The sequence below is a fragment of the Rhinoraja longicauda genome, chromosome 12, assembly GCF_053455715.1.
Source record: "Rhinoraja longicauda isolate Sanriku21f chromosome 12, sRhiLon1.1, whole genome shotgun sequence".
Lineage (NCBI taxonomy): Eukaryota > Metazoa > Chordata > Chondrichthyes > Rajiformes > Arhynchobatidae > Rhinoraja > Rhinoraja longicauda.
This window is the reverse complement of record NC_135964.1, coordinates 41689867-41717848: the sequence shown is the minus strand read 5'-3', so window position 1 is coordinate 41717848 and position 27982 is coordinate 41689867. Positions and strand designations below refer to the sequence as shown.

General features: G+C 38.9%; 1 protein-coding gene across 1 annotated transcript in view; it reads left to right on the top strand.

Moving 5' to 3' along the window:
* The first annotated feature begins 6581 nt into the window (after positions 1-6581).
* The window catches only part of paxbp1 (PAX3 and PAX7 binding protein 1), a 42925-nt gene continuing 21524 nt past the window's right edge, over positions 6582-27982 (top strand). The window contains exons 1-7 of the mRNA XM_078409622.1: positions 6582-7115; positions 11859-11984; positions 13502-13675; positions 14125-14340; positions 15930-16033; positions 16912-17132; positions 19265-19451. Of these exons, the coding sequence (XP_078265748.1) occupies positions 6629-7115; positions 11859-11984; positions 13502-13675; positions 14125-14340; positions 15930-16033; positions 16912-17132; positions 19265-19451 (1515 nt within the window). The 5' untranslated portion in view covers positions 6582-6628. The remainder of the gene's footprint in view (positions 7116-11858; positions 11985-13501; positions 13676-14124; positions 14341-15929; positions 16034-16911; positions 17133-19264; positions 19452-27982) is intronic.

Here is a 27982-nt window from a genome sequence, read left to right as displayed (position 1 = left end):
AAAACAAATGAATTCTGTCCTTATTTTCTTTTTCTGACACGATGAATCTGAGGCCAATTATATGATGCAAACAGCACTTTCGAGTGAACCTTGAGTCAGGACCCTTCTTCCAACTCAGGACAAGGTGTTTCTAGCCTTACTATTCATTTATTAGTGAGCCCAACAGAGTGTGCCTTCAACATATGTAACTTTAAGAAACAAGTATATTTTATACTTTAAGCTCATTATCATTTTTTCCCATAACCTTCCCAATAAAATATCATCTTGCAACATTTTTTATTTAAAATAAATTATACATGGGCTATAGAATGCACATTTGTGAACAATTTGAAAGTTGAATTAATCCATTCATTTATTTTATAGATAGCATTGCACACTGCTTCTATAATACCTATAAATGTTAAATGTTTTAAATTCAACACACAGGCGAATGTGTAAAAAATGCGTAATTATTTTTGCGATGTGTACTGTCTGAGACTCTGGGGAATGAGTTTTATCTTTTTCACAACATTTTTAACAACGAGAGAAATTGTAACCTTTCTTTCAGATTTATTGACTTTTAAATGATATCTCAGAACAGCTTAATCATTTTAAGAATGAAAAGAAAGATCCCAACTTGAAACATCACCTATCCATGGCCTCTTGGCATGCTGCCTGACCCATTGAGTTACTCAGCAATTTGTGCTTTTTAGTAATTTTTAAATTGGCAATTACAAATAAAAATTGCTAAACCACCACATATTGATTCGGAATAATTGGAGAGCATTGGGGAACAAGCAAAAAACTGGACTGAGCTGATTAGTCGTCTTGGAACTAACATGGCTCAATAGACTAAATAGCCTCCTTCCATGCTATGACAATTCACTGCTGAATCTAAATAGAACGAGTCTTGCAGTTAGGCAGAGCACTACAGCTCATTTATGTTGCTTACACATAGACACTTGCAGCTCATGAATCACCTATTTTGCTGGACAAATCAATAATTTCATAAGACAAAGGTTGATTATGATTACTGGAAGGTAAATATGCAAAATTTAAACTGATCAGATCATTACCAAGTTCTCCACAGGAGTAAAAGATTGGGATCTGGAAACAATACAATTGCACCTGATACTTTCAAGCACGACAAGAGGGAATTAATTTACTTGACTACTTAATTACTGCATGTCCTTTCTAATTCTACCCTCTTTCCAGCACTTGCAATGAACCTGCGCCACCTCTCAATGCCCAAATCACCTTTCCCCAACCCCCTCTCCTTTGCACTGGTCTCCTAACCACTACCACCCTCCTCACCCAGATACACAATGGGTTTGGAGTCACCTGAGGGCAATTAAAAGCCAGATGAATTCCCACAGGATGCAATTCAATCTTCTGTAAATTACTGATGGCAGATACCCAAGTGCCATTTCTGGATGCCAGTTTCCTACCTGTTTGATGTAACCTGGTTCTGTGTTTAAAGGAGAGATTACATTTTCTTCGACCTGGTGGAGTATAAATTAATATTACTTGCTGTTTACATGTGCTGTGAAGTTATTTCCACACCACTATTTCTTTTTGGTAGCCGGATTTTCCTATCACTTAGATAGCCTCCGAGTACCATTTTAAATGTTTACTGAGAATTGAAAAGACAAATAAATTGCAATTGTGAATTTGAGTTTCTGGTTGCCTGTCATTTTAATTTTCCACTTTGCTCCCATTCTGATATTCATCTCTTTCCCTTTCACTTTGTTTCAACACCGAGGAGGCCATTCAGTCCTTTGAGTCTATGCTGGCTCTCAAACCAATCCCATCAATTTCATTCACCCACTTACTTCCCTCTTACCCGTACTCTCTCATATTGCTGTCAACTTTCCTAATTCTTCCACGTCCTCCTATTCTAGGGGTAATTTAGTTAATCTACCAACTTGCACATCATGGATATGGGAGGAAACAGAAGCACCCTACCTATGGGTGCTGTCTATCCTGACTATGGGTGCTATCTGTATGGAGCTTGCAAGTTCTCTCTGTGACCGCGCAGGTTTTCTCCGGGTGCTCCTGTTTCCTCCCACGTTTCAAAGGCGTGCAGGTTTTTAGGTTAATTGGCTCTGTACATTGCCCTTAGTATGTAGGATAGAACTGGTGGTACAGGGTTGGTCGGTGTGGACTCGGTGGACCAAAGGCCCTGTTTCCATGCTGTATCTCTGAAAACTAAACTACAATTAAAACACAAGAGAAAGCCACAGAAAGCAGGGGAGGTCAAAGTAGTACCTGGATCAGTGGAACCATGAGGCACGTTGAATTCTCAATTTCAAATAACCGCATTTATACCCAGTATGTATCAATACTGATCCACTCTGTTAAAGTGTCATCATCATACATTATTAACTTCATCGTTCATTCCCCACAGATACTGTCTACCTGCTGAGTATTGTAGCATTTTTTGTTTTACTTCAGATTTCCAGCATCTGCAGGGTTTTACTTTTCACAGTTCCACCATCTTCTGGAGCTCCTCTGCTGTGTTCCCACCAACTAGATCACCCCACAGATTGCCAGACTGATGCAGCTCTAAACGCTCGTTCCAATGCAGCCAATCTCCCTCTGGACATACATTTCAGGTGGAGCGTTGAGCAGTGTGATGTTCACTGCTTGTTGATTTCTTGCAAAAGAGTGAAAAAAAATCACCTTTGAAGAAAACACTAATGTTCAGAAATGTGATTCCCATCCATAACTGCCCTTGAACTGAGGGCAGTTAAGATTTAAGCCATCACTGTGAGTCTAAAGTCATAATATAGGCCACATTACAGACTTCCATCACTGGACGACATCAGTGAAATGGGTGATTTTAAACAATCCAATAGTTTCATCATCATCTTTCTCCCTTCGTTACCTCTCCTGAGCTGAACTTTCTCCCTTTATCACCTCTCCGGTCCTGAGCTGAAACATTGTCTGCACATATCCCTCCACAGATACTGCCTGGCCTACTGTTTTTTTCCAGCACTGCTTTATGCTGTTTCATTATCATAACTTTTGATGATCTCTCTCACTCACTCGTACACACACACACACACATACTAAACAGGAGTTTAACATGGAACTGCCAATGAATGAAGCTCTAGTGCCATCACATGGGTGATTTAGGAAAGTACACTTTCCCTCAATCGACCAAACCTGTGCTGGCACATTGAAGGTGATGGAAAAATTCATCATCATTGTCTTTCTTTAGGAAACATGTCAATATCATTCTTAACCAATTCGCACCTTGTCAATCCTCTAATTCACAATATGTTATTCTCTAATCCTTTCGTCTCTGTTCATTTCTGGCCTTTGTCCAACCATCTGCCCATCAAAACCCCTCCTCATTTGTGTTCACTATGACCTGCCATGCTTTGTCCTGTCCCTCCACTATTCTAAGTTTCTTCCTCCCCCCCCCCCCCCACCCCCGTACAATGTTTGCAGAAGTGTCCTGATGTGAAACATCCTTATCCATGTTCTCCAGGGATGCTGCCTGACCTAAATTACTCCAGCATTTTGTCTTTCCATGGTTAATCTTCATTTGCAATTTCTTGTTTCTAAATAAATATCAGTCCTCCCCAGGTTATGAACAGCTTGTTTATAGTAACGCTCACTTGGGCATGGATTTCCCAGTTACTGTGGGGCAAAATATCTCCTCGTGCTTTCTCTCCCCACCCCACTCCCTCCTGAGCCACAACAATCGTGGTCTGGGTAGAGCTGTGTGGATCTGGGAGCACAGATTACACAGTGGCACAGCGGCAGAGTTGCTGCCTTACAGCGCGTGTAGCGCCGGAGACCTGGGTTTGATCCTGACTACGGGTGCTCTCTGTGCAGAGTTTGCACGTTCTCCCTGTGGCCGTGTGTGTTTTCTCCAAGATTTTCGGTTTCCTTCCACACTCCAAAGGTTAATTGGCTTGGTTTATGTGTAAATTGTCCCTAATGTGTGTAGGATAGTGTTAATGTGCGGGGATCGCTGGTCAGTGCGGACTCGATGGACTGAAGGGCCTGTTTCCAAGTTGTATCTCTAAACTAAAAAACACAGAGCACACTCACTCGCTCACTCACTGAGTTAGTGAGACCAGATGGCGGCCACTCTTCCCATGGCTGCCCACTCGCTTGTCACAGCTGTTTCTGTGATCCTCTACCAAACACTGTTTTTGTTCATTTCCCGACAGGAGCAGTTCAGTTTAGGAACTATTCTCAGGAACGGAACACTACCCGCAACCTGGGGATAGCCTGTAATCCAGGATTTCACATTTAACCCTTGCTGATAGAGTGTGGTGGAGCGTGGTGTTGTACAGCAGGGACAAGTTGGTAGAGGTTATTTGTCTGCTGGATAACATGTGTAAGACCCTTCTCCTTATATGTGTCAGTGAAGAAGTTGATGGTAGTTTAGAGTTCAGTCTCTGAGCAAAGCTTTATCTGCAATCTCAATGCTGCTGCCCTGCAAGACTGCATCCTCATCCCCTTACGATACTCCCTATGCATTCAGGACTATCAGTCAAAGTTTGTTTGGACTCCATTTACAAGCTACGTTGATGATATGGCCATGGAAACACACCAATACCTCTACTTTCTCAGAAGACTAAGGAAATTCAGCATGTCCCCAATGACTCTTACTAATTTCTAAAAATGCACCATAGATAGCATCCTATTGGGATGCATCACAGGTTGGTATGGCAACTGTTTTACCCAAGATTGTAAGAAACTGTAGAGAGTTGTTGTTCACATCTGTCTTGCTCTATCGTCTCCATCTACACTGCACACCCCTCGGAAAAGCTGCCAACATTATCCTTGGTCATTCTCTCTTCTGTCTCCTATCAGACAGAGGATACAATAACTTGAAAACATGCATCATCAAATTCAAGGACAACTTCTTCACCACAGTTATTGTTGAACAGACCTCTCGTAGGTAAAGGATGTGTTCTCAATCTTCCAATCTACCTTGTTGCAGACCTTGCATATTTTTTTATTTGCACATATTCTTTTGCTATAACACCGCAATCTGGGTTCTGTATGTTGTCCCTTTTGCACCATCTGTTGTACTCATGTATGGTATGATTTGACTGGATAGCATGCAAAACAATAGGACTGCAAGACGCTGCAAAGGGTAGTGCACTCATAGTCATACAGCATGGAAACAGGCCCATTGGCCCAACTCACCCATGCCAACCAAGATGACCCATCAAGCTAGCCTCATTTGCCTATGTTCGGCCCATATCCCTCTCAACCATCCCTATCTAGGTACCTGTCTAAGTGTCTTTTAAATGCTGCTATTGTACCTGCTTCAACTACCTCCACTGGTAGCTAGCTCCATATACTGACTACCCTATGAGTGAAAAGATTCCCCCATGGGTTCCTATTAATTCTTTCCCCTCTAACCTTAAATCAATGTCCCCTTATTCTTGATTCCATTACCTTGGGTAAAAGACTCTCAGCCCAGTCCGTCACAAGCATCGCCCTTCACTCCATTGAAAGCATCGCCATGAGGCACTAACTCAAGAAAGCAGCATCTATCATCTAGGATCACACCATGTGGCCCATTCACTCTTCTCGTTGGTTCAGAAACCTGAAATAATATACCACTTTCCAACACCCGTCAGGTTTTTGAACTAACCTGCATAATCCTAATCATAAAAGATATCCAAAATGCTGGAATATCTCAGTGGGAAAAGGAATGGGTGACGTTTCGGGTCGAGACCCTTCTTCAGACTGAAGAAGGGCCTCGACCCGAAACGTCACCCATTCCTTCTATCTAGAGATGCTGCCTGGCCCGCTGAGTTACTCCAGCATTTTGTGATACCTTCGAGAGGAATAAGATGGACCACTCCGTTGAAATCGCCTATACTGAAGTGTAGTACGCAAAGGAGCCATTTTAGTAGGGCAAACCCCGCCATCCGTTATCCCTCTCGCAATGTAAACAGTGTTTTGGGGGAACAGTATGTGTGATACCATTAAAATGCAGAATATATCTCATCTCTCAATTCACAGATTTTTGTTATTTTTCTTTTTAAATGTGTCTGCAAGTTTCTGCCTACTAAATGGCGTCGTGACATTCTACGGTTTTTAGGGTCGAGTGGTCTAGGATCCTTGCTTCAGACTGAGAGTCAATGGCGGGGGAAACTAGAGATATGGAAGGGTAAGGTGTGAAAACGACAGTTCAAAGCTGACGCTGGTCAAGAGAATGCAGAATGATTCATTTGTTAACTGAGGGGAAAGTGACAAGGAGGTATACAATCAGTAAAATTGATCAAAAGGACATTGAAACTAGTCAGAGAACTAGGGTGGCATACCTCGGTGATGGAACAATACCGACCATCTTTTATTGCCATAGACTTGTTTTCTAATTGTGACCGCGCTCCTGTACTCCGAGTGGCACTGCGACGCCGCTCCCGGACTGTGGGGGGCGCTGCGACTGAACTCCCGGACTGTGGGGGCGCTGTGACTGAACTCCCAGACTGTGAGGGACGCTGTGACTGAACTCCCGGACTGTAGGGGGCGCTGCGACTGAACTCCCGGACTGTCGGGGGCGCTGCGACTGAACTCCCGGACTGTGGGGGGCGCTGCGACGGCGCCTTCCGCCCCTCCGCCGGTCGCTACTCGAGGTTGCGGCGCTGCCCGGTCACAGACGCTGACAATGTTCAAGAAATCGCGCAGAAACTTCAGGCGGCGGAATGATTCCGAAGAGGAAGAGCGGGAAGAGCTGTCGAACGAGGAGCCAACGCAAGCAGCTCCGGCAGTCGAGGCCGCGCTCACCAACAACAGCCATGAGAAGAGCGCCGAGGTGCCACTGGCGGCGCCGGGCATCTGCGAGCTGGGCCTCGGCCTACCGCTGCCTCCGAGACCCGCCCTCTGCGTTTTGGGACTCGGGCCCGTCAAGCCCCCACCAGGTTTCGATCCTGTCCAACCCTTACCGGGTCTGGTTGCCCACAAACCCGCGCCCGGCCTAGCTCTTGGCAAAACCCAGCCGCCTCTCGATCCTCCCAAAACCTTCCCGGGCCTCGGTCTCTTCAAAACTGCGTCCGTCCTCGCTGCCGCCAAACTCCCCGGCAAAGACAAGAAAAGAAGCAGAGAAAAAGAGGCGCCCCGGGTGGCGTTACTTAGCTTCCAAGATGAAGAAGAAGGTGAGCGGAGATCCCACTCCCAGAGCTCGGGTCAGTTTGCAACCCTACAGGGCAGTAGGGAGTTGCAAGGCATGTCGAAATATAGTGTTACAAACAGTTAAAAATAATCATGTCCTGTCGAGGGAGACATGATTCAGCACCAAAACCAATTCCGATTTATTCCACAGTATTGGATTTTCGTGGTTGTAATTGCCTTTGTTTAAAGTTATAATTTAATTACCGCTCCGCAAGATGTAACTTATAGGAAGTGACTAGCAACAAGCAATGGACATCGATTTGGGATAGATAGACAGCTCAAATAGTAGACGGTGGGGAAGACATGGCAAGGGGTTTGTTTATAAATATTAAATCCTGAAAGATTAAGTGTTTTTCTTTAACATGCTAAAAACATTGAGGCAGCGTTTGTCCAGTAAAGCGACTAACATTGATGTTCATTCAAACACAGATTAGTGGTAAGAGTAGGCTACTTGCCTTGAGTTTGCTCTGCCATTTAGTGAGATGTGGCCGATTCGATTTTAATCTCACCTCCTGTTATCTTTCATCCTCTGGTTTACTGAGAACCTATCTACTTTTACTTTTAAAATAACCAAAGATCCAACTTGTACAACCCTCTGTGGAACAGTTCCAAAAATTTGCAATCCCCTGAGAAAAGAAATAATGGCTTATCTGATGTAAATGGGTGAACCCTTATTTTTTAAACTGTGAAGATGCTGGACACACCTAGTAGGCGAGGCAACGTGTGGAAAGAGGAGCAGAATTAATATTTCAGTGCAGTTTCTCTTTCTGCAGATGTTGCCTGGCCTACTAAGTCTTTGTTGCAGTTTCAGGTTTCCAGCACTAGATCCACTTCACATTTATACATACAAACTCCAAGTTCTTACTTGTCAATAATAGGAAACTGAATTAAAAGTAGTGCCATTTAATAGTTCTTGTTCCAAATTCTTTCAAGTGTTAATTTAAAATTGATGAACAATTGAATTTAATGACAGTTAACATTGATTTATGATAGTCAATTCCGATTTGATAAATTCCCCCATTTGAAGCAATACTGATTAGAAAGTAAAAGGAATGCAGTAGCGATTTTATTTTTAAATTCTTAGATATTCGCTGTCTTTTAAGAGGCTTGTTAGAAAAATGGAAACATTGATTGCAAGTAAAAAATATACCAATGTGGATAGCTTAGCTTAGCTTAGAGTCTGAATAAGGTTCCCGCCCTGAAACATCACCCTTCCATGTTCTTCAGAGATGCTGCCTAACCTGTTGAGTAACTCTATCACAGTCTTTTAGAGAAAAAAACCCAACAGTAACATTTTGGTCATCGATGTATGAGCGTAGGGGATAAATGTTAAAATATAATTAGATTACACAAATAACTGATTTAGTGTTCAAGGTAAAATTATGTGCTCAACTTTTGAATGACGGAGCCAGTTTTCTCTGCTTTTAATAATGTTCAACTACTCTGGAGTTATAATTTATTGCTATATTTCTTGCCATTGTATATTTTACCACAGGTTAGTTTTAAAATGTATTATTTTAATTTGCATACTTTTTATATTTGGAGATTATTTTGCTTAGCTTATCAAAATTAATTGGAAGCCAATTGCTGTTATAGTGGATTTGAATGAGAAATGTATAAAATTATAAAAGGAGTGGACAAGCTAGATGCAGGAAAAATGTTCCCAATGTTGGGCGAGTCCAGAACCAGGGGGCCATAGTCTTAGAATAAAGGGGAGGCCATTTAAAACTGAGGTGAGAAAAAACATTTTCACCCAGAGATTGTGAATTTGTGGAATTCTCTGCCGCAGAGGGCAGTGGAAGAAATCACTGGATGGATTTAAGAGAGAGTTAGATAGAGCCTCTAGGGGCTAGTGGAATCAAGGGATATAGGGAGAAGGCAGGCACGGGTTATTGATTGGGGACGATCAGCCATGATCACAATGAATGGTGGTGCTGGCTCGAAGGGCCGAATTGCCTCCTCCTGCACCTATTTTCTATGTTTCTAAATATAAATCAAATGGTAAAACACAGTTAATGAAATCTTTATCAGCATAAAGCTTAATTTAAATATCATGTAATTTGCTTGAGCTTTGTTTTTGCATTTGTAGTTTATTGTAATGTAGATATTTAGAACGGGGACGAGGAAAAACATTTTCAGTCAGAGTTGTAAATCTGTGGAATTCTCTGCCTCAGAAGGCAGTGGAGGCCAATTCTCTGGATGCTTTCAAGAGAGAGTTAGATAGAGCTCTTAATGATTGTGGAGTCAGGGGGTATGGGGAAAAGGCAGGAACGGGGTACTGATTGTGAATGATCAGCCATGATAATAGACAATGGATAATAGGTGCAGGAGTAGGCCATTCAGCCCTTCGAGCCAGCACCGCCATTCAATGCGATCATGGCTGATCACTCTCAATCAATGATCACATTGAATGGCGGTGCTGGCTCAAAGGGCTGAATGGCCTGCTCCTGCACCTATTGTCCATATTCAGCATTTAGATAGTGAAAAGAAAGAGATTAGAAAATAAACAAGACATTAATGCGAAAAAGCATTCAGAAAACAAATCCAGGGTAAGACAAGAAGTGGTACATAGTGTTCCTTTGCTGAGGTGTGATTTAGAGTTGTGCAGATGGATTCAACAACTTAATGGATGGAGGAAAATAGCTGTTCCTGAACCTGGTGGTGTGGGACCTCTGGTATCTGCACCTCCTGCCCAACAGTAATAGTGAGAAGAGGGCATGGGATGGTGAGGATCCTTGGTGATAGATGCCTGTTCTTCTAGATGCCTTTGGTGGTGGGGAGGCCTGTAGCTTTGATAGACTGGGCTCAGTCCACCACTCTCTACAGCCTCTTGCTTTCCTGTGTGTTGGAATTGCCATATCAGGCCACGTTGCAACTAGTGACAATATCTTCTATCTTGCATGTGTAGAAGTTTGCTGTCCAGTATTCGGTGCCGAATCTCTTTAAACTTCGATGAAAATTGAGGCCGCTTTCGTGATATCATTTATGTGCTGAGCCCAGGACAGGTCTTTGGAGATGTTAACACCTATGAATTTGAAACTCTTAACTCTTTTCACACCTGCCCACCAATGAACACTGACACATGGCATCCCAATTATTTGCAGAATAATCATGTTTAATGAGCAGAAGCTCGACATAGCTGTGACAAGTACAGCTGGAAATGCTTTCTGCAGAGAAAATTGGGTGATACTAAGCTGGGAAAGTTTGTAGTAATATTATAGTGGCAAGAAGATTGGGGTCTGTCTTTTCAATTACATCCATTTTGATTTTAACATTGTGCTGGTCAATTTCACAATGTACTATGTGGCAAAAATAATTTGGTTTGTAACTCAATAGACAATAGACAACAGGTGCAGGAGTAGGCCATTCAGCCCTTCGAGCCAGCACCGCCATTCAATGCGATCATGGCTGATCACTCTCAATCAGTACCCCGTTCCTGCCTTCTCCCCATACCCCCTCACTCCGCTATCCTTAAGAGCTCTATCCAGCTCTCTCTTGAAAGCATCCAACGAACTGGCCTCCACTGCCTTCTGAGGCAGAGAATTCCACACCTTCACCACTCTCTGACTGAAAAAGTTCTTCCTCATCTCCGTTCTAAATGGCCTACCCCTTATTCTTAAACTGTGGCCCCTTGTTCTGGACTCCCCCAACATTGGGAACATGTTTCCTGCCTCTAATGTGTCCAATCCCCTAATTATCTTATATGTTTCAATAAGATCATAAAGCTGATAAAATTTGAGCTATTCATTAATGATTATTCTTTATTATGGAATGAGTATTTTGCACATTTGGACGTTTTTATTGTTGGTGATATCTCTCCAAATCATTTTTAATAACATACTAACAAATAAAATAATAATATTTCTTTATCAATCACATTGGATTGAAAATTAATTTAGCCTGAAAAATTATATAGCCTGCACGATTAGTCGATATAGCCTGCACAAATTCCTCACTTTAACATCCTTACCTTCCTTACCTTCTCACCCTTCCATCCTCACTATCATGACCACAGCCCTATTCAGAGTGTAGATTGAGGAGCGCTTTTCAACTGAAAACGATTTACATTGGAGCAAATGACTGAAATGAGTTATGATGTCACAACAATCAGATCACTCTGGAAATACTTGTGTATGACTTCCAATGTAAAATTGACTTCAGGCCTGCGATTCTTTCTTCTGCTTTTTCTGTCTATACTTGTAGTGGTAATGTCAGATGTGGGGAATTTTGAGAGAAACTAAAAAAAGTTGCCAGTTTTTCCCCTCCCCAAGCTGTCTCTACCAACTTTTTGCCCTCTGTTCCATCAACCCAAAGAAGGATCCTGCCCCAAATTGTTGCCTGTCCATTTCCCTTTATCCTCCCGAGCAGCTCCAGCAGTTCCTGTCGAGTGCAGGTACAACCCATCTGTCTTGTATAAGTTCCTCTCTCATTAAGTCTGCTAACTTGTTGACAGTAATAGAGGGATTTGACTTTACGATTAAAGGCCTTACATTATGGCTGTGTTTAAAGTACATAATGTTATTGTGATTCCATACGGTTTCATATCCAGGGAAAGTCACAGCTTGCTTTATGCAGATTTTTTTGCCACACTGCCTTCATTGGGTAAAGGAAATGAAGTTTCTTTAAAGATCAAATTTTAAATGGACAACGCTCTCTGTTTGTAGAATTTCTGTTTATAAATTGCACAATGTCTTCAAGCATTCAGGTATTTGTTTTTGTTTCGACAGAAGAGGAGGTCTTTAAAGTGAAGAAATCAAATTATAGTAAAAAGATTGTAAATAAACTCAAGAAAGAGTACAAGGACGATTTGGAAAAATCTCTGGCAAAAACTGATGGGAATTTTCAATTTTCAAGTAAGTAATGACATGCAGGTTGAGTTTTATATTTCTTTAGCTAGCATTGAAACATCTCAGATTTTGTGTATATTGCTTTCTTTTGCTGCCCATGAATTATGGAATTTTGCTTGTAGTATATAAATTCAATGAAAGTAGTTCTGAGAGATATACAGGTATAATTTCTAATAACTGCACCAATTTTCTTTCAGCTTGTTTCCTCAGCACCAACCTCGATAAACTTTATCTCATCCAAAAGAGTGGCGTATGTCCCTTAATTCACACCAAGTCACATTGAACCTCTGGTTACACCATCATATCATCTTAAAATTATCGTTTCTTTTTTGACAGGTGTTGCCTGATGCAGTAATTGATTTTTTTTTTTCAACTATCATTATTGTGTTCACATCCTTCCCTCCTCCCTAAATCTACAGTTCTTTGATAACTCAAGACAACTCTAATTCTGGCTTCTTGTCATTATCAGTTTCAATTGCTTCACTATGGACAGATGTGCCGTAGATATTTGGAGCCAATGTTTTGGATATTCCTCTCCATATCTATAACTCTATGGAGTTTAAATCCAGTGTAGGTTATGCTTTTATGATGTGTGGCAGCATTAAAGATGCTGTATAAAGTGCACTAAATGCTGCTAAATGCACTCTCATCGGCAACTCTTCAAATGAGTATGTTATTAGTTTCTGAGAGTCTGTGGCAGGATGATATTGGAGGGAAGTTGCCTTCAACTTGATCAAGGTGCGTGCAGTGCTCATCTAAGTGCAAAACCCAGGGAGATAGAGATCTTTCATGGGGGGGGAAAAATAGACCCAATCTGTTAAAAAGAAGGAACCGTTGAGATGTTAAGGACTTTATTGCTCTAGTAATGATGTGCATGTATGGCGAGAGATACAATTAGATTCAGATTCTTTTTATCTGAACATTGTTTGAAATCAAACCACTGGTTCTATTCCTGAACATTGAAAGCTTTGCACATTATATCCTAACTCATTTCCACATGTCAGCCAAGCAAAATGTGCATATTCCTGATAATATTATAAACTTGCTCAACAACGCCCATAAGATAAATTGTTCTGAAGCATAATCCAACTAGTACCAATTTTGTTTCTGACAGTTTTGTTATATATCAATAGTTTTGCAAATATTTGCATTAGAAAATGAATGTGTGCATGAAAAATTGCATATATACAATCAGACTTTAATAAAAGGTAGAGCATTGTGCAATAATAGCATAAGAACACCAAAGTATTGTCATTTTAGATTAGTGCCGATTGTGCGACTAATTTTCAAGTTAATAATATGGAATTAGATGATATGTTATAAATATTTTTGAATTCTTTGAAATTGGCTTTTTTCTTTTACCACTGAAACTGAAGCAGCTTCCTCCTTCCCTCGCACATCTCCACCACTTTCTCCATTACTGTACCAGTTTACATGTTTAACTTTGCTTAATTTCTTGTAGGTGGCAATAAATAGTTCATGTTGGATTGCCAAGTGTTCAATGCTTTTAAATTCCTTGTCAGATATCACTGCAGAGAAACCTATTTTGGTCAAGGAACTTGTACAAGATGAATGCCAAAGTGATAAAGGAGAGGAGGAGATGGAAGTCGATAGCGATGAGCATGATGAAGAAGGCAAAGCAAAAACTGTGGGGGCTTTTGCTAATACTCTCTCCACACTAAATGCACTTCGACCAGGTGCGAATATATAAAAATAAAATATTTCCACTGAATTTCACCAAACTATATATTTTTTTTAAGCAAGCTGAATAATATAATTTTTCATTCTTGACCTTCATAAATTTGTGTTACCGTAAAGCAACATCAAACTTTTTATTTGGAATTAAATTTATTTTCTTATTTGTTTAGGCCTTTAACTAAATTTCAAAGACTTGTATCTTTTACTGAATGTTATATTTTTATATTAACTATATTAGTCCAGTATAAATTAAAATCATCAACTTTATTGGAGCCAAATTCCTATTCTTATTCTTCTATTAAGCTATTTATATTACTGAATTTAAATTATTGTTTTTATCAGAAACTGTGCATGACTTCCCAGCATGGAAGCACAACCTTATTTTAAAGAAACTAACTGCAATTTCATATGCATTTATGTGATTAGCTGACTTTGGGGTTTCTTTTAGGAGAAATTCCAGATGCTGCTTTTATTCATGCTGCTCGCAAGAGGAGGCAAATGGCTCGTGAGCTTGGAGATTGTCCTGCTGTAGAAATTGAGACAAGCTCAAACCGACTTGTACGTGAGGATGAGAATGATGCCAGTGATGATGATGATGAAAAACGCAGGATAGTTTTCTCGGTAAAGGAGAAGACACAAAGACAAAAGATTGCGGAAGAAATAGGTTGGTACTTGATGATAATAATACACAACGTGATAATTGACTCTGGGATTTTGCAGTTAAAGTTAAACATGTAATGTCAACTCTGTTCATTATATTTACACCAAACTTTCTTATTCCTCAGCGGGGGGGATTTGAGATCTGCGAACAGGATCAATAACTTTATAGGGCCATTAGTAATCATATTGAAGAATCTTTGTCCCACTGAGTCTGCATTAGGAAATGTAACTGGAATTGTTAATTCTATAATAATTCATGTGCAGAAAGTAAAATAAAGCAACAGGGAAAAATGATTGTATTGCAGAGTAGGCTTGATGGGCCGAATGACCTAATTCTGCTTCTAGACTTATGATAGAATCAAGAATTAAAAAAAACAAAAGGAATAAGCTTGTTTGTTGATTTTTTTAAATATTCTTCAGAAAAATAAACTGTGTTCAAAATATCCAGTAAATCTAATGCCAACCTTTGTGTGGATTGTATTGGTTGATTTGTCAAATGCTTAGCATTTCCCAGTTATATGCTGCAGCACAGATGACCACTGTGTGGGGGAGTTGCATTCGAGACAACAGCCTGTATCATGATTTTACATAATGCAAAACTGCGTAATCGGCGCTAGCGTCAATATATCTTCTTAAGCCCTCTGCTCCTCTAGGGATCATAGGCCATTGACAAATGTCCTCCACCCCACTCGGTTGTTGGCGGTTCTTTTGAGATCTCCCCAGTTCAGCCCACTCCCAGACATTTCTGCCTGGACACCTCTTCTTCAGCTGTTCCTGGGTCGACCTCTCCCAATTTCCTTGGGGGCTCCATTTCAGGGCATGCTGGGTGAAGTTTGGCAGGTTTTCTGAGGGTGTGTCCAATCCAACTCCATTTTCTCTTTCGGATTTGTAAGTCAATGGGATCCTGGCTTGTTCTTTTCCAGAGGTCCACATTGCTTACTTTGTCTCTCCACCAGATATTTAGTATTCTCCTGAGACAGGTGTTAATGAATTATTCACAAAATGCTGGAGTAACTCAGCAGGTCAGGCAGCATCTCGGGAGAGAAGGAATGGGTGACGTTTCGGGTCTCGACCCGAAACGTCACCCATTCCTTCTCTCCCGAGATGCTGCCTGACCTGCTGAGTTACTCCAGCATTTTGTGAATAAATCGATTTGTACCAGCATCTGCAGTTATTTTCTTATACTACAGGTGTTAATGAATGTTTGCAGCCTGTTTGTTGTGTGTTTTGTTGTTTTCCATGTCCCTGATCCATACACCTGCTTCACATTTGAGTTAAAGATGTGTATTTTGGTGTTGATTGAGATGTGTTTTGAGCTCCAGATCTTCCTGAGCAGGCTCAGTGTCAATATATGCGAGTCGGAAATTTTTTGAATTTTTTTCAAGCAAATCCCGTGAGAGTAAATATTATTCACATCCCAAATTCTTGTAATGATTTGTGAACTCTCTAAGGCAAACTTCTTATGCTGGAATGATCATAATGAAAGGAGTCACCTCTTTTGCAATATGTTACAGTAATAATATCATTTCATTTCAACATTCGTTCAAACCGCAGTAGTTATAATCTAATGGTCTTCTCTTGACTCCATAACAGGAATTGAAGGAAGTGATGATGAAGCACTTGACACAACTGATCAAGATGAAGAAGTAAAGATGTGGGAACAGGAGCAAATCAGGAAAGGAATTAGTGTCCCTCAGGTAACCTCTTGCAGTATATAGCCTAGGTTGACCAGTAGCAGGAAATAATTCAGATGATATTTAGCTCTCCTTTGTGTTGAGTCTTTAGAGATGGAAACAGGTCCTTTGGCCCATGCCGGCCAGCGATCACCCATGCACCAGCACTATTCTACACACTAGGGACAGTTTATAAAAGCCAATTAACCTACAAACCTGTAGTTCTTTGGAGTGGGTGAAAACTGGAGCACCCGGAGAAAACCTGTGCGATCACAGGGAAAACGTACAGACAGCACCGGTAGTCAGAATCTAACCCGGGTCTGGCGCTGTAAGGCAGAAACTCTGCCGCTGTGCCGTCCATGTTTTTGTGTAATTTTATGAATACTCTTGAAAATTTATTCTAAAGTTTATTTAAGTCATGTATTTTTTACCACCAAAATATTCCAATCATAGATAATTTCTTAAAATATCTGTTCACCTTTGATGGTACACATAATGCAAAATGTTTTTTTAAATCCTGAGATGTATTTTGGTGTTTTTTTTCTTTTTTTCGCACAAGGCATGTATACCTGTCTATGTTTAGTACATATCAAAAAATTCTTGCCAAAGAAAGGCATGTATGCATGTCTATGGTGTATGTGTGAGACGTTGAGGAGCTAGAGGATTAAACAATCTATTATTTTGCTGCCTTATTTCGATAATAGATCCTGAACGATATTATTCAACTTTGTGTGAATGCACAATAAATATTTACTTCAGAATATTGTGGATTTAGATCCTTTTTTACATTTGTTCAAACTTTGCCCAAATGTTAAATGCAACAAACATATGTATTGTCTCTTCAGAAGATGAGCCACTTGATGTGAGAATTTATACATGCTCATGTGTATCTTTTCAAATAGGTGCAAAGCAGCCATCCTACTGATTCAGCTAACATTTACTACCAGAACAGCTACCAGCCTATTCCATATGGTTCTTCATACAATCTTCCTTATGCGTTCAACACCTATGGAGCAACAGAGCCCAAATCTATCAAGACAGATAATGCTATTCCTTTCAAACCTTCCATTAATGAGATGCCTCCTGTTACTATTGATTTGGTAAAGAAACGCCTTAAAGACAGGTAGGGCAGACCAGCTCTCTCAAACAGGCTTCTGAGACCTGTGCTGTAGCTTTCTATCCTTCAGGCACAAAGCAGCCTGGTGAAGAAGTGACAGAATTGTGTCGTGGGACATTTACTAAACAACACACATTCTACATAAGAAGACATCACCCAGTACTCGATGTCGTCTTGGAACACGACATCGGTTATGACTGTATGACTACAGTCGTTGTGTTTTAAGAATGCAATATCATATTTGCACTTCTGAAACTGTACCCACTAACTTTTAAAGAGTTGGATCTTAGAGATCTGTGCAAGTGTGACATAAGGCAAGATTTAATTGACTGAAAATTTATTACCTCTTTATACTGTAAAGTACAAGTTTATTTGACCAACTATGTTGAATTTGATAGAAAGAATGTTTATTTCAGACTGCAGCCGTTGCCTTATTGCTGATAAATTAAAAAGGTTGCATAAATTTATTCAAGACCCCCAATAAAAAGGGAAAACAGCTTTTTTTAATGTTAAGGTCAAATGTTTGAACATCTTACCTATTTACAGCTGCAGTCTTACAATAGATGTTGCTAATTTGGTGTTAGGAGATTTTATACTAGTAGAGGAGAATGTTAGATGAGGCTAAAAATCTGTAAACAAAGAGAATACAGCTACAGTTCATTAGAACTCCCTAACTAATTGCCAGTGCAATTTAGAATCAATAACAGTATAGTTTAGTTTCAGGTGTTTTTAACCAAATGAACCCACATAGATTATTTTGAAAACCTTTATTAAACTGAATGAGCAAAGAATTATAATCCAGAATATGCAGTCAGTGGCAAGTCCCTCATGCTCACCGCTGACTGGGGAAAGTCCTTGCCTTGCATGTTTCTCCTGACAGGAAGTTGCTCCAGGAACCACACCTAATTCTCAGCACTAACGCTATCCACTACCAGGTTTGGACACTCTCAAAGCTGGAAAAAAAACTTTGAACCTGATATTCAAGAATGCTGAATAATTACTATCCAATTATTCAAAGCTTTTTATTCAATAAAAAGAATACTTAAGCATTGAAATAACCTCAAACAGATAATTACATCTAAATATGCTGGTGCTATTAATTTCTACGGGTCTTACTCCTTTTTGAAATGAATACACAAGAACTTGCACCAACAGAAGGATTCCTCACTGTGGGTGACATTGAATCTCTGCAACTTTATGCTCCTGTGCTGGACTCTGACAAATCAAAAAATAAAACATAGTCAAGAAAATTATTGCTAATAGTTTCTAATGCCTTGAATAATATGAAAATACTGAAATTGTAATCAATCTAGGCATCAGTTTTTTCGAATTATTAGAAAAAACATAATCTGGACTGTAACTGATTTCATAATTGGCCATTTAAACAAATTATTTCTCTATAATTTCATCCTATCATTTACTTGAATCATTTTGGCTTCTTGTAATTTGATTAATCCTCTATGCATATCTTACATCAGCATGCCTCTGAGTACTTTTGGGTCAGTTTCCAATGCTGAATTTAAAAACAAACGGAAGCAAGGGGAGATTAATCATACCTAAAAAGTACATCAATCTATAATTAGTTAATGTTTTTTAAAGGTGTGATTGAACACAGATTGAATTGCACAGCTGTTTCTGCACTTCCACAAAGCAGTCTCCTCCCAGACTCTGTCCGTTTCTGCACTTGGGCTTGATACCAAATAAAATATAAATCATTTTACTATTTAGCCATATTTTATGTGCAATTGTCTATTGGACCTCAAAGCTTTTATAGAAGTTTCCTTTTGTTGAATTTGGATATAGATGCCTTGCTCTCAAATTTTTTAACATTTACAGAAACTCCCCAAACACATGCAGAGAATTATGTGAATTACACTTTTGGAATCAGGACAGTTATATGATAGCTCAGGGTTTGCTGGTTATGAATTCATCTTTCCAGCTAGTTTCCAAATCAGGAGCACGTAGATATATTTGTAAATATAAATCTCAGCTAAGTAGCAATAATGGTATGTTATTGTGAATCTGTAATGAAAATTGTTAGAGGTTTGAAACTTTATTTTTGTTTGTGCTAAATACAGTAATCCTAATTATCTTTAAAATCAATGCTTAAAATAACTTCCATGGATTACTGTTGTTAGGTTGGACTCAATGAAAGAAGTGCACAAAGCCAATCAGCATCGACTGGATACACTTCATGAAGATCTGGAAAACTCCTCTAAGACAATAGAAAGACTTGAAGGCATCACCGATGATAGTGGGCGGTACAGATTCTTTCAAGAAATGCGAGGGTATGTCCGAGACTTGCTTGAGTGTTTCAACGAAAAGGTAAGTTGAAGCAATTGTTAATGGGCTTCCTGCTTGTAAGTAAAACAAAATAATGTGCTATGTATTAAGGGTCCTCACCACAGATCCTACTGTACTGGTGCAGTAAACTGATGGTAGCCTGTGTTTCCAATCTCTTGATTTGAGTATTAGACTTTCCAGCTGCATTCACCAGATTCAACTCAAATAATGTGAATACTATGCACTTTAATATAATCATGGTTTAGAAAATTAACTAGGTAGGTGTTGATCTTAGTTGATTATTTTAAAGCCAGTGGAAGAATCAATGGAGCATCTCTAGTTATTCCCTGTATTAGGTTAAAAAAAAAAACCTCATGGAGTCACCATTTCACCAATTATTATCCTGAATTTTGCAAAAGTATATGCTCACTTTATGTGTATGACTATGAAGAAGGGTCTCGACCCGAAACGTCACCCATTCCTTCTCTCCCGAGATGCTGCCCGACCTGCTGAGTTGCTCCAGCATTTTGTGAATAAAAACCTTCGATTTGTACCAGCATCTGCAGTTATTTTCTTATACTATTTCACCATGGTTTAAAAGTAGTCAGTGTTTTCCATTTGCAAAAGTAAATCTTTTGACCAAGAAATAATGTAGAATATAAAGCTCATCCCTTTATCTGTTGTACAAACTTATTTTCTACAGCTTGAGAAAACAGCAGCTGAAGGGTTTCCATATAATAATATGTATCCCATATAATGGTAGAGTATAATGATACAGATCAATAATTGCATGGAGGAGGTTCTTATTTAATGTCTGTAACCTAATATTGATGATTAAGTTGATTTGTTTCTCAGCAAATAACTTTCTCTATAACATAAAAAGGTGTTGATGCTTAGTGAACTTGTGCATGTAATTGTAGCTCACTTGAATTGTAACTGTGGAGAAAATGCACTTGGAAACCAATTCTTCTAAAAGAGGAAATTGTGTTGTACAATGCCCTCCATAATGTTTGGGACAAAGACCCATCAATTATTTATTTGCATCTCTATTCCACAAATTGAGATTTGTAATAGAAAAAATCACATGTGGTTAAAGTACACATTGTCAGATTTTAATAAAAGTCATTTTTATACATTTTGGTTTCACCATGTAGAAATTACAGCAGTGTTTATACATAGTCTCCCCCCATTTCAGGGCACCATAATGTTTGGGACACAGCAATGGCATGTAAATGAAAGTAGTTATGTTTAGTATTTTGTTGCATATCCTTTGCATGCAATGACTGCTTGAAGTCTGCGATTCATGGACATCACCAGTTGCTGGGTGTCTTCTCTGGTGTTGCTCTGCCAGGCCTGTATTGCAGCCATCTTTAGCTTATGTTTGTTTTGGGGGCTGGTCCCCTTCAGTTTTCTCTTTAGCATATAAAAGGTATGCTCAATTGGGTTCAGATTGGGTGATTGACTTGGCCACTCAAGAATTTACCATTTTTTCGTTTTGAAAAACTGTTGCTTTAGCAGTATGTTTGGGATCATTGTCTTACTGTAGAATGAACTGCCAGCCAATGAGTTTTGAGGCATTTGTTTGAATTTGAGCAGATAGGATGTGTCTATACACTTCAGAATTCATTATGCTGCTACCATCAGCAGTTGTATCATCAATGAAGATAAGTGAGCCAGTATCTTCAGCAGCCATACATGCCCAGGCCATAGCACCCCCACCACTGTGTTTCACAGATGAGGTGATATGCTTTGGATCTTGGGCAGTTCCTTCTCTCCTTCATACTTTGCTTTTGCCATCACTCTGATATAAGTTAATCTTCATCTCATCTGTCCACAAGACCTTTTTCCAGAACTGTTTCCAGAACTCTTAAGTACTTCTTGGCAAACTGTAACCTGGCCATCCAATTTTTTCAGCTAACCAGTGGTTTGCATCTTGCAGTGTAGCCTCTGTATTTCTGTTCATGAAGTCTTCAGCAAACAGTGGTCATTGACAAATCCACACCTGACTCATGAAGAATGTTTCTGATCTGTTGGACAGGTGTTTGGGGATTTTTCTTTATCAGAGAGAGAATTCAGCTGTGGAGGTCTTCCTTGGCCTGCCAGTCCCTTTGTGATTAGTAAGCTCATCAGTGCTCTCTTTCTTTTTAATGGTGTTCCAAACAGTTGATTTTGGTAAGCCTAAGGTTTGGCTGATGTCTCAACATTTTTATTCTTGTTTCTCAGTCTCGTAATGGCTTATTTGACTTTCATTGGCACAACCTTGGTCCTCATGTTGATAAACAGCAATAAAAGTTTCCAAACGTGATGGAAAGACTGGAGGAAAGACTAGGTGCTGACATCTCCCTTATACCTACATTAAGGATGCAATTAAACACCCCTGAAGCCATGTGTTGCAAACATTATGGTGCTCTGAAATGGGGGGACTATGTATAAACGCAGCTGTAATTTCTACATGGTGAAACCAAAATGTATAAAATACCTTTTAATATAATCTGACAATGTGCACTTTAACCACATGTGATTTTTTCTATTACAAATCTCAAATTGTGGAGTACAGGGGCAAATAAAGAAATGATGGGTCTTTGTCCCAAACATTACGGAGGGCACTGTAATTGATCCACAGCTGTAGCTTCCGTCATCCAACTTGGCGAAATAGGTGAATGGCGTGAAATTTATTGTGCCAATTTGGTGAGAATAGAAGAGTTGAAAACAACAGGAAAATGAAAGGGATAGGCATCCTCTCTAAAAATAATTACTTAAATGGAAAAGCGAGCCAGCTACATGTCAGTGTTGAATAAATAGGCTTTATAGGCTTAACCAGCAATGTATTCAGCTTTGTCGAGGTTAGTTTAATTTTCTTGAGAAATATAATTTCTAAGAGTATGAAACGATAATAACTCTTAAATATGATAACAGACATCTTTGTTTCTAGTCATTATTGATTCTTCCACAGCAGTGCCAGATCTTTTAAGACCAACTACAAAAGTTTAAGTTATATATTTTTGTCATTCGGTAGTTTAGTGTTGTCACGGTGTGTCGCGGTTCTCTACATAAAACCTTGGGGAAAACAGAATTGGTTGACGAAAATTTAACTCTGCTTTTCAGATTTTAAACGTTTTAGGGGAGCATCTTGAGTAATAGTTAATTCCTCTAAAGTTACGTATAATATGCAGAATTCTAATTGTACAGTGAATTTACTGGCACTTTACTAGAATTTAGAAATCTTAATGAACTTTGACAGGTTTTTATTGTTTTAAGTAATCATTCGCTACTTTTGGATTTAGAATCAGATAGAGTTCAACATGTGATGTCAAAAATACCTTGGGTGGAAATATTGCTATTTGTCGGTACTGTGGTGAGAACTCTCAATACATTTGTTGGAAGAAGTTGATGTACCCTGACCCCATTGTTTTTGTCCATCTTTGCTTGCACCTGACATTGCTAAGGTGTATACATTCCAGAAAAAAATATTAGAGATCAGAATAACAGTAGTTCTGTTTTAACTTCATACCCCAAACAAACCTGTTTGAGTTTTGTCTTTAACTTTCTCTATTACATGTCAAGCATTTGTGTTAATGGTCTTTTATCAGTTTTAGCCTGTTTGCCGATTTTCAAACTGGAAACGTTTAGCTTCATTAAGTGAAATTTAAATTTAAATTAGTATCTTTTATTTTGAAGTTTGATACATTATTTGGAAGTAGTTAACTCTTTATCACTATATTTATGATATAAAATATATTTGAGAATGTATAATGACTTCTTTAGTTAGCAGAATCTCAATGTTTCTCACTCCGGTTTCTCATCTTATCTCTCAGCCACATGTTACTCCAGGAACATATCTATGTTTATTTACTTTCTTCCTCAGTGTATAGTTCCGTTCTCTATTTCCCATGTTCTGTAACATGTTTTGAATTTCTCTGTAAAGCAAACGTATCTCATGCAGTAAAATAGTTGGAAAAATGTAGCTAGGTAGAAACTAGCAATTTCAAATTGTTGGGTACTAGATTTCATTGTTGAATCTTTATCATCAAGTCAGGTTCTAAACAGCCATTCACCCATTGTACCCTTGCCTGCCATCAAATATCTATCTATTCTTATACCATTTACCGGCAATTGGTCCTTGGCCTTTTATGCATTGGCAACTCAAATGCATGTCTAAGCACTAATTAAAATGCTCGTGAGAATACCTGCATCCACCACCCCTTGGGCAGTGTGCTCCAGGTGCTAACCACCATCTGGTTGAAAGAGTTCTTCATTAGATCCCCTCTAAACCTCTTCTCCCTCACCAAACCCTTTAGATACTTTTGCAGTGGTGAAATGTTTTGTACCATCTTCACTATTTAAATTTCCCCTCTACTTCCTCCGTCCTAAAGAAGGCAAGCCCAGTCAATCCATTTTCTCCTCTTCACTGAAATGCTGCATCCCAAGTAACATCTTGGTAAATCATCTTCAGATCTTTAGATATAGCAAGTGATTGTTCTAATCTGGATGGGGTTTTTTATTTGCACTTAATCCATGTAAAAACAAAAAGTTAATTTAGGGATAAGCACTTCCCAGCATAAATTCCACAATGTATTTTCAATCCAGAGAATGGAATGCACAGTCTAGGCAAAAAAAAATGGAGCCCCAATTTGTCTTGGATAAATACTAAAGATCCAATGTTTATTTCTTACTAGTATCATTAAAACAGATTATCTAGTCCTGTGTGTCAGAACTGTTCAAGGAGACATTGACTACTGCAGAACAGAATTGTTTACTTTGAAGTTGCTGTCGGGAGTACAAAGAAGATTTTTTTTTCTTTAACGGGTTGCAGAGACTAAAGTAGATGTATTGAAATAATGCAGCTGAATGATTCCTTATGATGCACTGAAATCAATTTCATTTCACTTTTTCTCTCCACTGCCACCTCAGTTTAAAAAAAAACCTAAATACTTGCCATATTTTACTTCTATCATATTTTAGTGGTGCCCATCTCTTACTGAGATGGCATTTCGAACTTGAATATCATTGTCCAGCTATTGTTTTATTTTTTCCAAGTAATCTAAGAAATGGCATTTTGAGAAAGCAGAATATCAGGAAAATAAAAGTCAGCTTGACTTGCTGGTGTGATATATTGCTTATTAAGAGTGTTATACAGATGCTAAATTGTGAGTAAGGGAAAATGACATTATTACTGGATAAAATAAATTGATAAGTTATGTACGTGTTCAAAATAGCCATGCATTCTTTAGAGGAAGCTTTAATGTCTAAAACATAATAACTAAATTACTGATTGAGGCTCACATTAATCATTGGAGAGGGATGCATACATGTTAAAGTATTATGAATGAGTTGGCGAGGTAAAAGGCAAGTTGTTGCAAGGTTACAAAATAATTGCAAGTTTAGATTTGATTCAAATGAAAACTATTTTAAAGTTTCATGTTAGTTCAAGTTCTTCTGGAAGTTTGAATCTATCCATGTAATGACCCTGACTAATTCGGTGTAGTGTTGTATTCGACCACTTAAAGACTAATTTTAAGGGGTTATGTGAAATGTTATTTACAATCTTAGCTGACAAGCTGTGAGGCCAATTCTGATGATGAAATGGCCCCATAGTTTGTAAATGTCCCTTGTATGTATGATAAGCCTTAGCTACTGAATTAAATATTGAGCATCCATTCACTCTTGACAACTGATATTATTAGTAACATCATTTCAAAGGTAATTCTGACCAGAATTCAGAATTTCTTAAGAATAAAGCATCTTTGGCTCCATGAACTTTTCAGGTAACATGTTATGGCAACAACATAAAACAGTGATGATTGATTCTCGAGATATCCAGTAAAAAAATTTTTAAAAGATTTTGGGGAGATTGAAATTTATGTATGAGATCATTGGCTGGAAAGAATATATGCCCATGGACGAGGGAAATGCTTAACTTGCTCTCATCTTGTATATTCATGAACAAAACAGCTTCCCCCTTGGTTTGGCAGGGCAGTAGAGAACAGGGTAAATTTTACGTTTAATGCCTTGGAAGAGGATGTTAGCTGGACCTATATTTTTCAGTTTCGAATGTGATTTTTTTTACTAATTTACTTGCCCCTTCAATCCTGAGAAATCAATCATTCCCAAACATCTCAATAATTGTTTTTTTACAAATACATATCAACTGTAACCTTTTTTAAAATCTCTTGGAATTGTTATTTTCAATGTGCTTCATGGTGTTGCAGTGCTGCTACTAAATCATGCTGCTAAATGTACTTAAATTTAAGTATTTCTCAAAGTCAAGAATGAAGCTGATTTATCATACAATATTCCAATGATACTAATGTTAAAAAAAACTGTTTATCCTGTAGCAGTCTTTATAAATGTAATGCTCTGCTAATCGTGCATTTATGTTTTTAGTCTAAGTATCTTCTGCAGGGCAGGGAGCCTTTTTTCATAGAACTGTCCGTCCACAGTTATAGCAGTAGGATTAGTGCAGTACTTTTTACCTTTAAGACCATATGATATGGGATGAATTTGTCGTGGCCTGCAATCTCAGGATATTTTATATTATCAGAATTGAAGTAGAATCGGTTGTCAGTGGTCAGGGTGCCAGCTATCTCAATATAGCTACATAGTTGGTGAGACTTTTATTTCCAGCATGTGTCTTTTGAGGACTCTGTTTGAAAATTTTAAATGCCATGCTAGAATATCAGAATTTCATGTCTGAATGATCTTGAAACACTGCTTTTTGGAGAAGTAAAAATTTTCGTAGCTAGACACAGTGCTGGAGTGGGTCAGACAGCATCTATGGCGAACATGGAGGGGTGACATTTTGAGTCAGTCTGAAGAAGTATCCCCATCCAAAATGTCACCTATCCTTTTTCTCCAGAGATGCTGCCTGCTGAGTTACTCCAGCAGTGTGTCTATATTTGGTAGAAACCAGCATCTGAAGGTCTTTGTTTCTTCTTAAAATTTCTCATGTTGGCTTATTAGAAAACCTTTTGGTTGAGTACAGCAATTGATTGTGTCACAAAAAACATGGACAGTAATCAGTCATTCTTTACTCTGTCAGCAGATTGCATACTCAAACCAGTCTACAAAACTCTTTGTTCCAATTGCAGTCTGACTGCCTTTCACCATTAGGTGGAAATCTGATTGGACGAGAAACAGGTTTCCTAATTTTTACACATCACAATGAATTCTTTTATAGTGATAAGGAAAGGAGGGATAAAATATTTAGAGCTTTCAACATATTTCAATTGTTTATACCTAATGAGGGTTTTGTTTTCAACTTTGAGTATTTGCAGTTTTTTAAAAAATGGCAAAGATCTTCAAATAAGTAAATAAAAAATTGATGGGAATTTATTGGACCCCCATCAGTATTTGAAATGGAAAAAAAAGTTAAAATATTTGTTACATTCTTTATCAGATCAAAATATTTATACAGATAGATCTATCACTGCTGTAACTGTTTAAATCATGAAAAAAAACTTGTGTTGATATAAACTCTTCAATGTGGTCAAGCTTCCCAAGGCAAGTCAAACTATTAGACCCATGGAGTCATACAGCATGGATATGGGCCCTTTGCCCAACTCATTCATGCCGACCAAGATACCTCCTATTTGCCCCTGTTGAGCCCTTACCCCTCAACCTTTCCTATCCATGTACCTATCCAAATATCTTTTAACGGTTGTTGTTGCATCTACCTCAACTACTTCATTTGGCAGCTCATTCCATGCACCCACCACCCTCTGTGTGAAAAAGAGCTATCTAATGTTCCTTTTTTGCCCTCCTGATTTGTTCCTTAAGAATGCCTCTCAATCCCATATATTCTTCCAGGAATACTCTGATGCCAGTTGTTTATACCTGACCCATGCCTCCTTTTTCATGACAGGAGCCTCAATTTCTCTTGTCAACGAGTGCTCCCTACTCTTATTTGTCTTGCCGTTTATTTTAACATGCATAATCCAGCGATTACTGCCCTTGAGGTGCTGCTTTTTAACCTTTTGCCTAACTCTCTATATTGACTGCAAGACCCACATCCCCTTTCATACCTATGTAATTTGTGCCAATGTGCACAGCGACTTCTGGCTGCTCACCCTCCTTGAAAATGTTCTGCAGCTGTTCGGAGGCATCCTGAACCTTGGCACCAGGAAGGTAACACGTTGTCCTAAAAAAGGGAGAGGAATGTTTCTTAACCAGGATCCAGTATAGTCCAAAAAACACATTAGTGATAGCTGAACAGAACTAGGTACAGGGTTTTGGATCAGCTGCAGTTTATGCTCAGCATAAAGCAGTAGGGCACAGCAATAGGCCCACGATGTCTGCCGAGTGTGATGCCAAATCAAACAAATTCCTTCTGGCTGCATGTGATCTATATCTCTTCTTCCCCTGCATACTAATGCCTCTGTCTAAAAGCCTCTTAAATCCCTCTTATATCGTATCTGCTTCCATCACCACTCCTGGCAGCACGTTCCAAGGACTACCACTACTCTTGCAAAAATCTGCCCTGCACATCTCCTTTAAACATTCCCCCTTCACTTTATAGCTGTGGCCTACTATATTTGACATTTCCATCTTGGGAAAAAGATTTGTTTTTCTGCCCG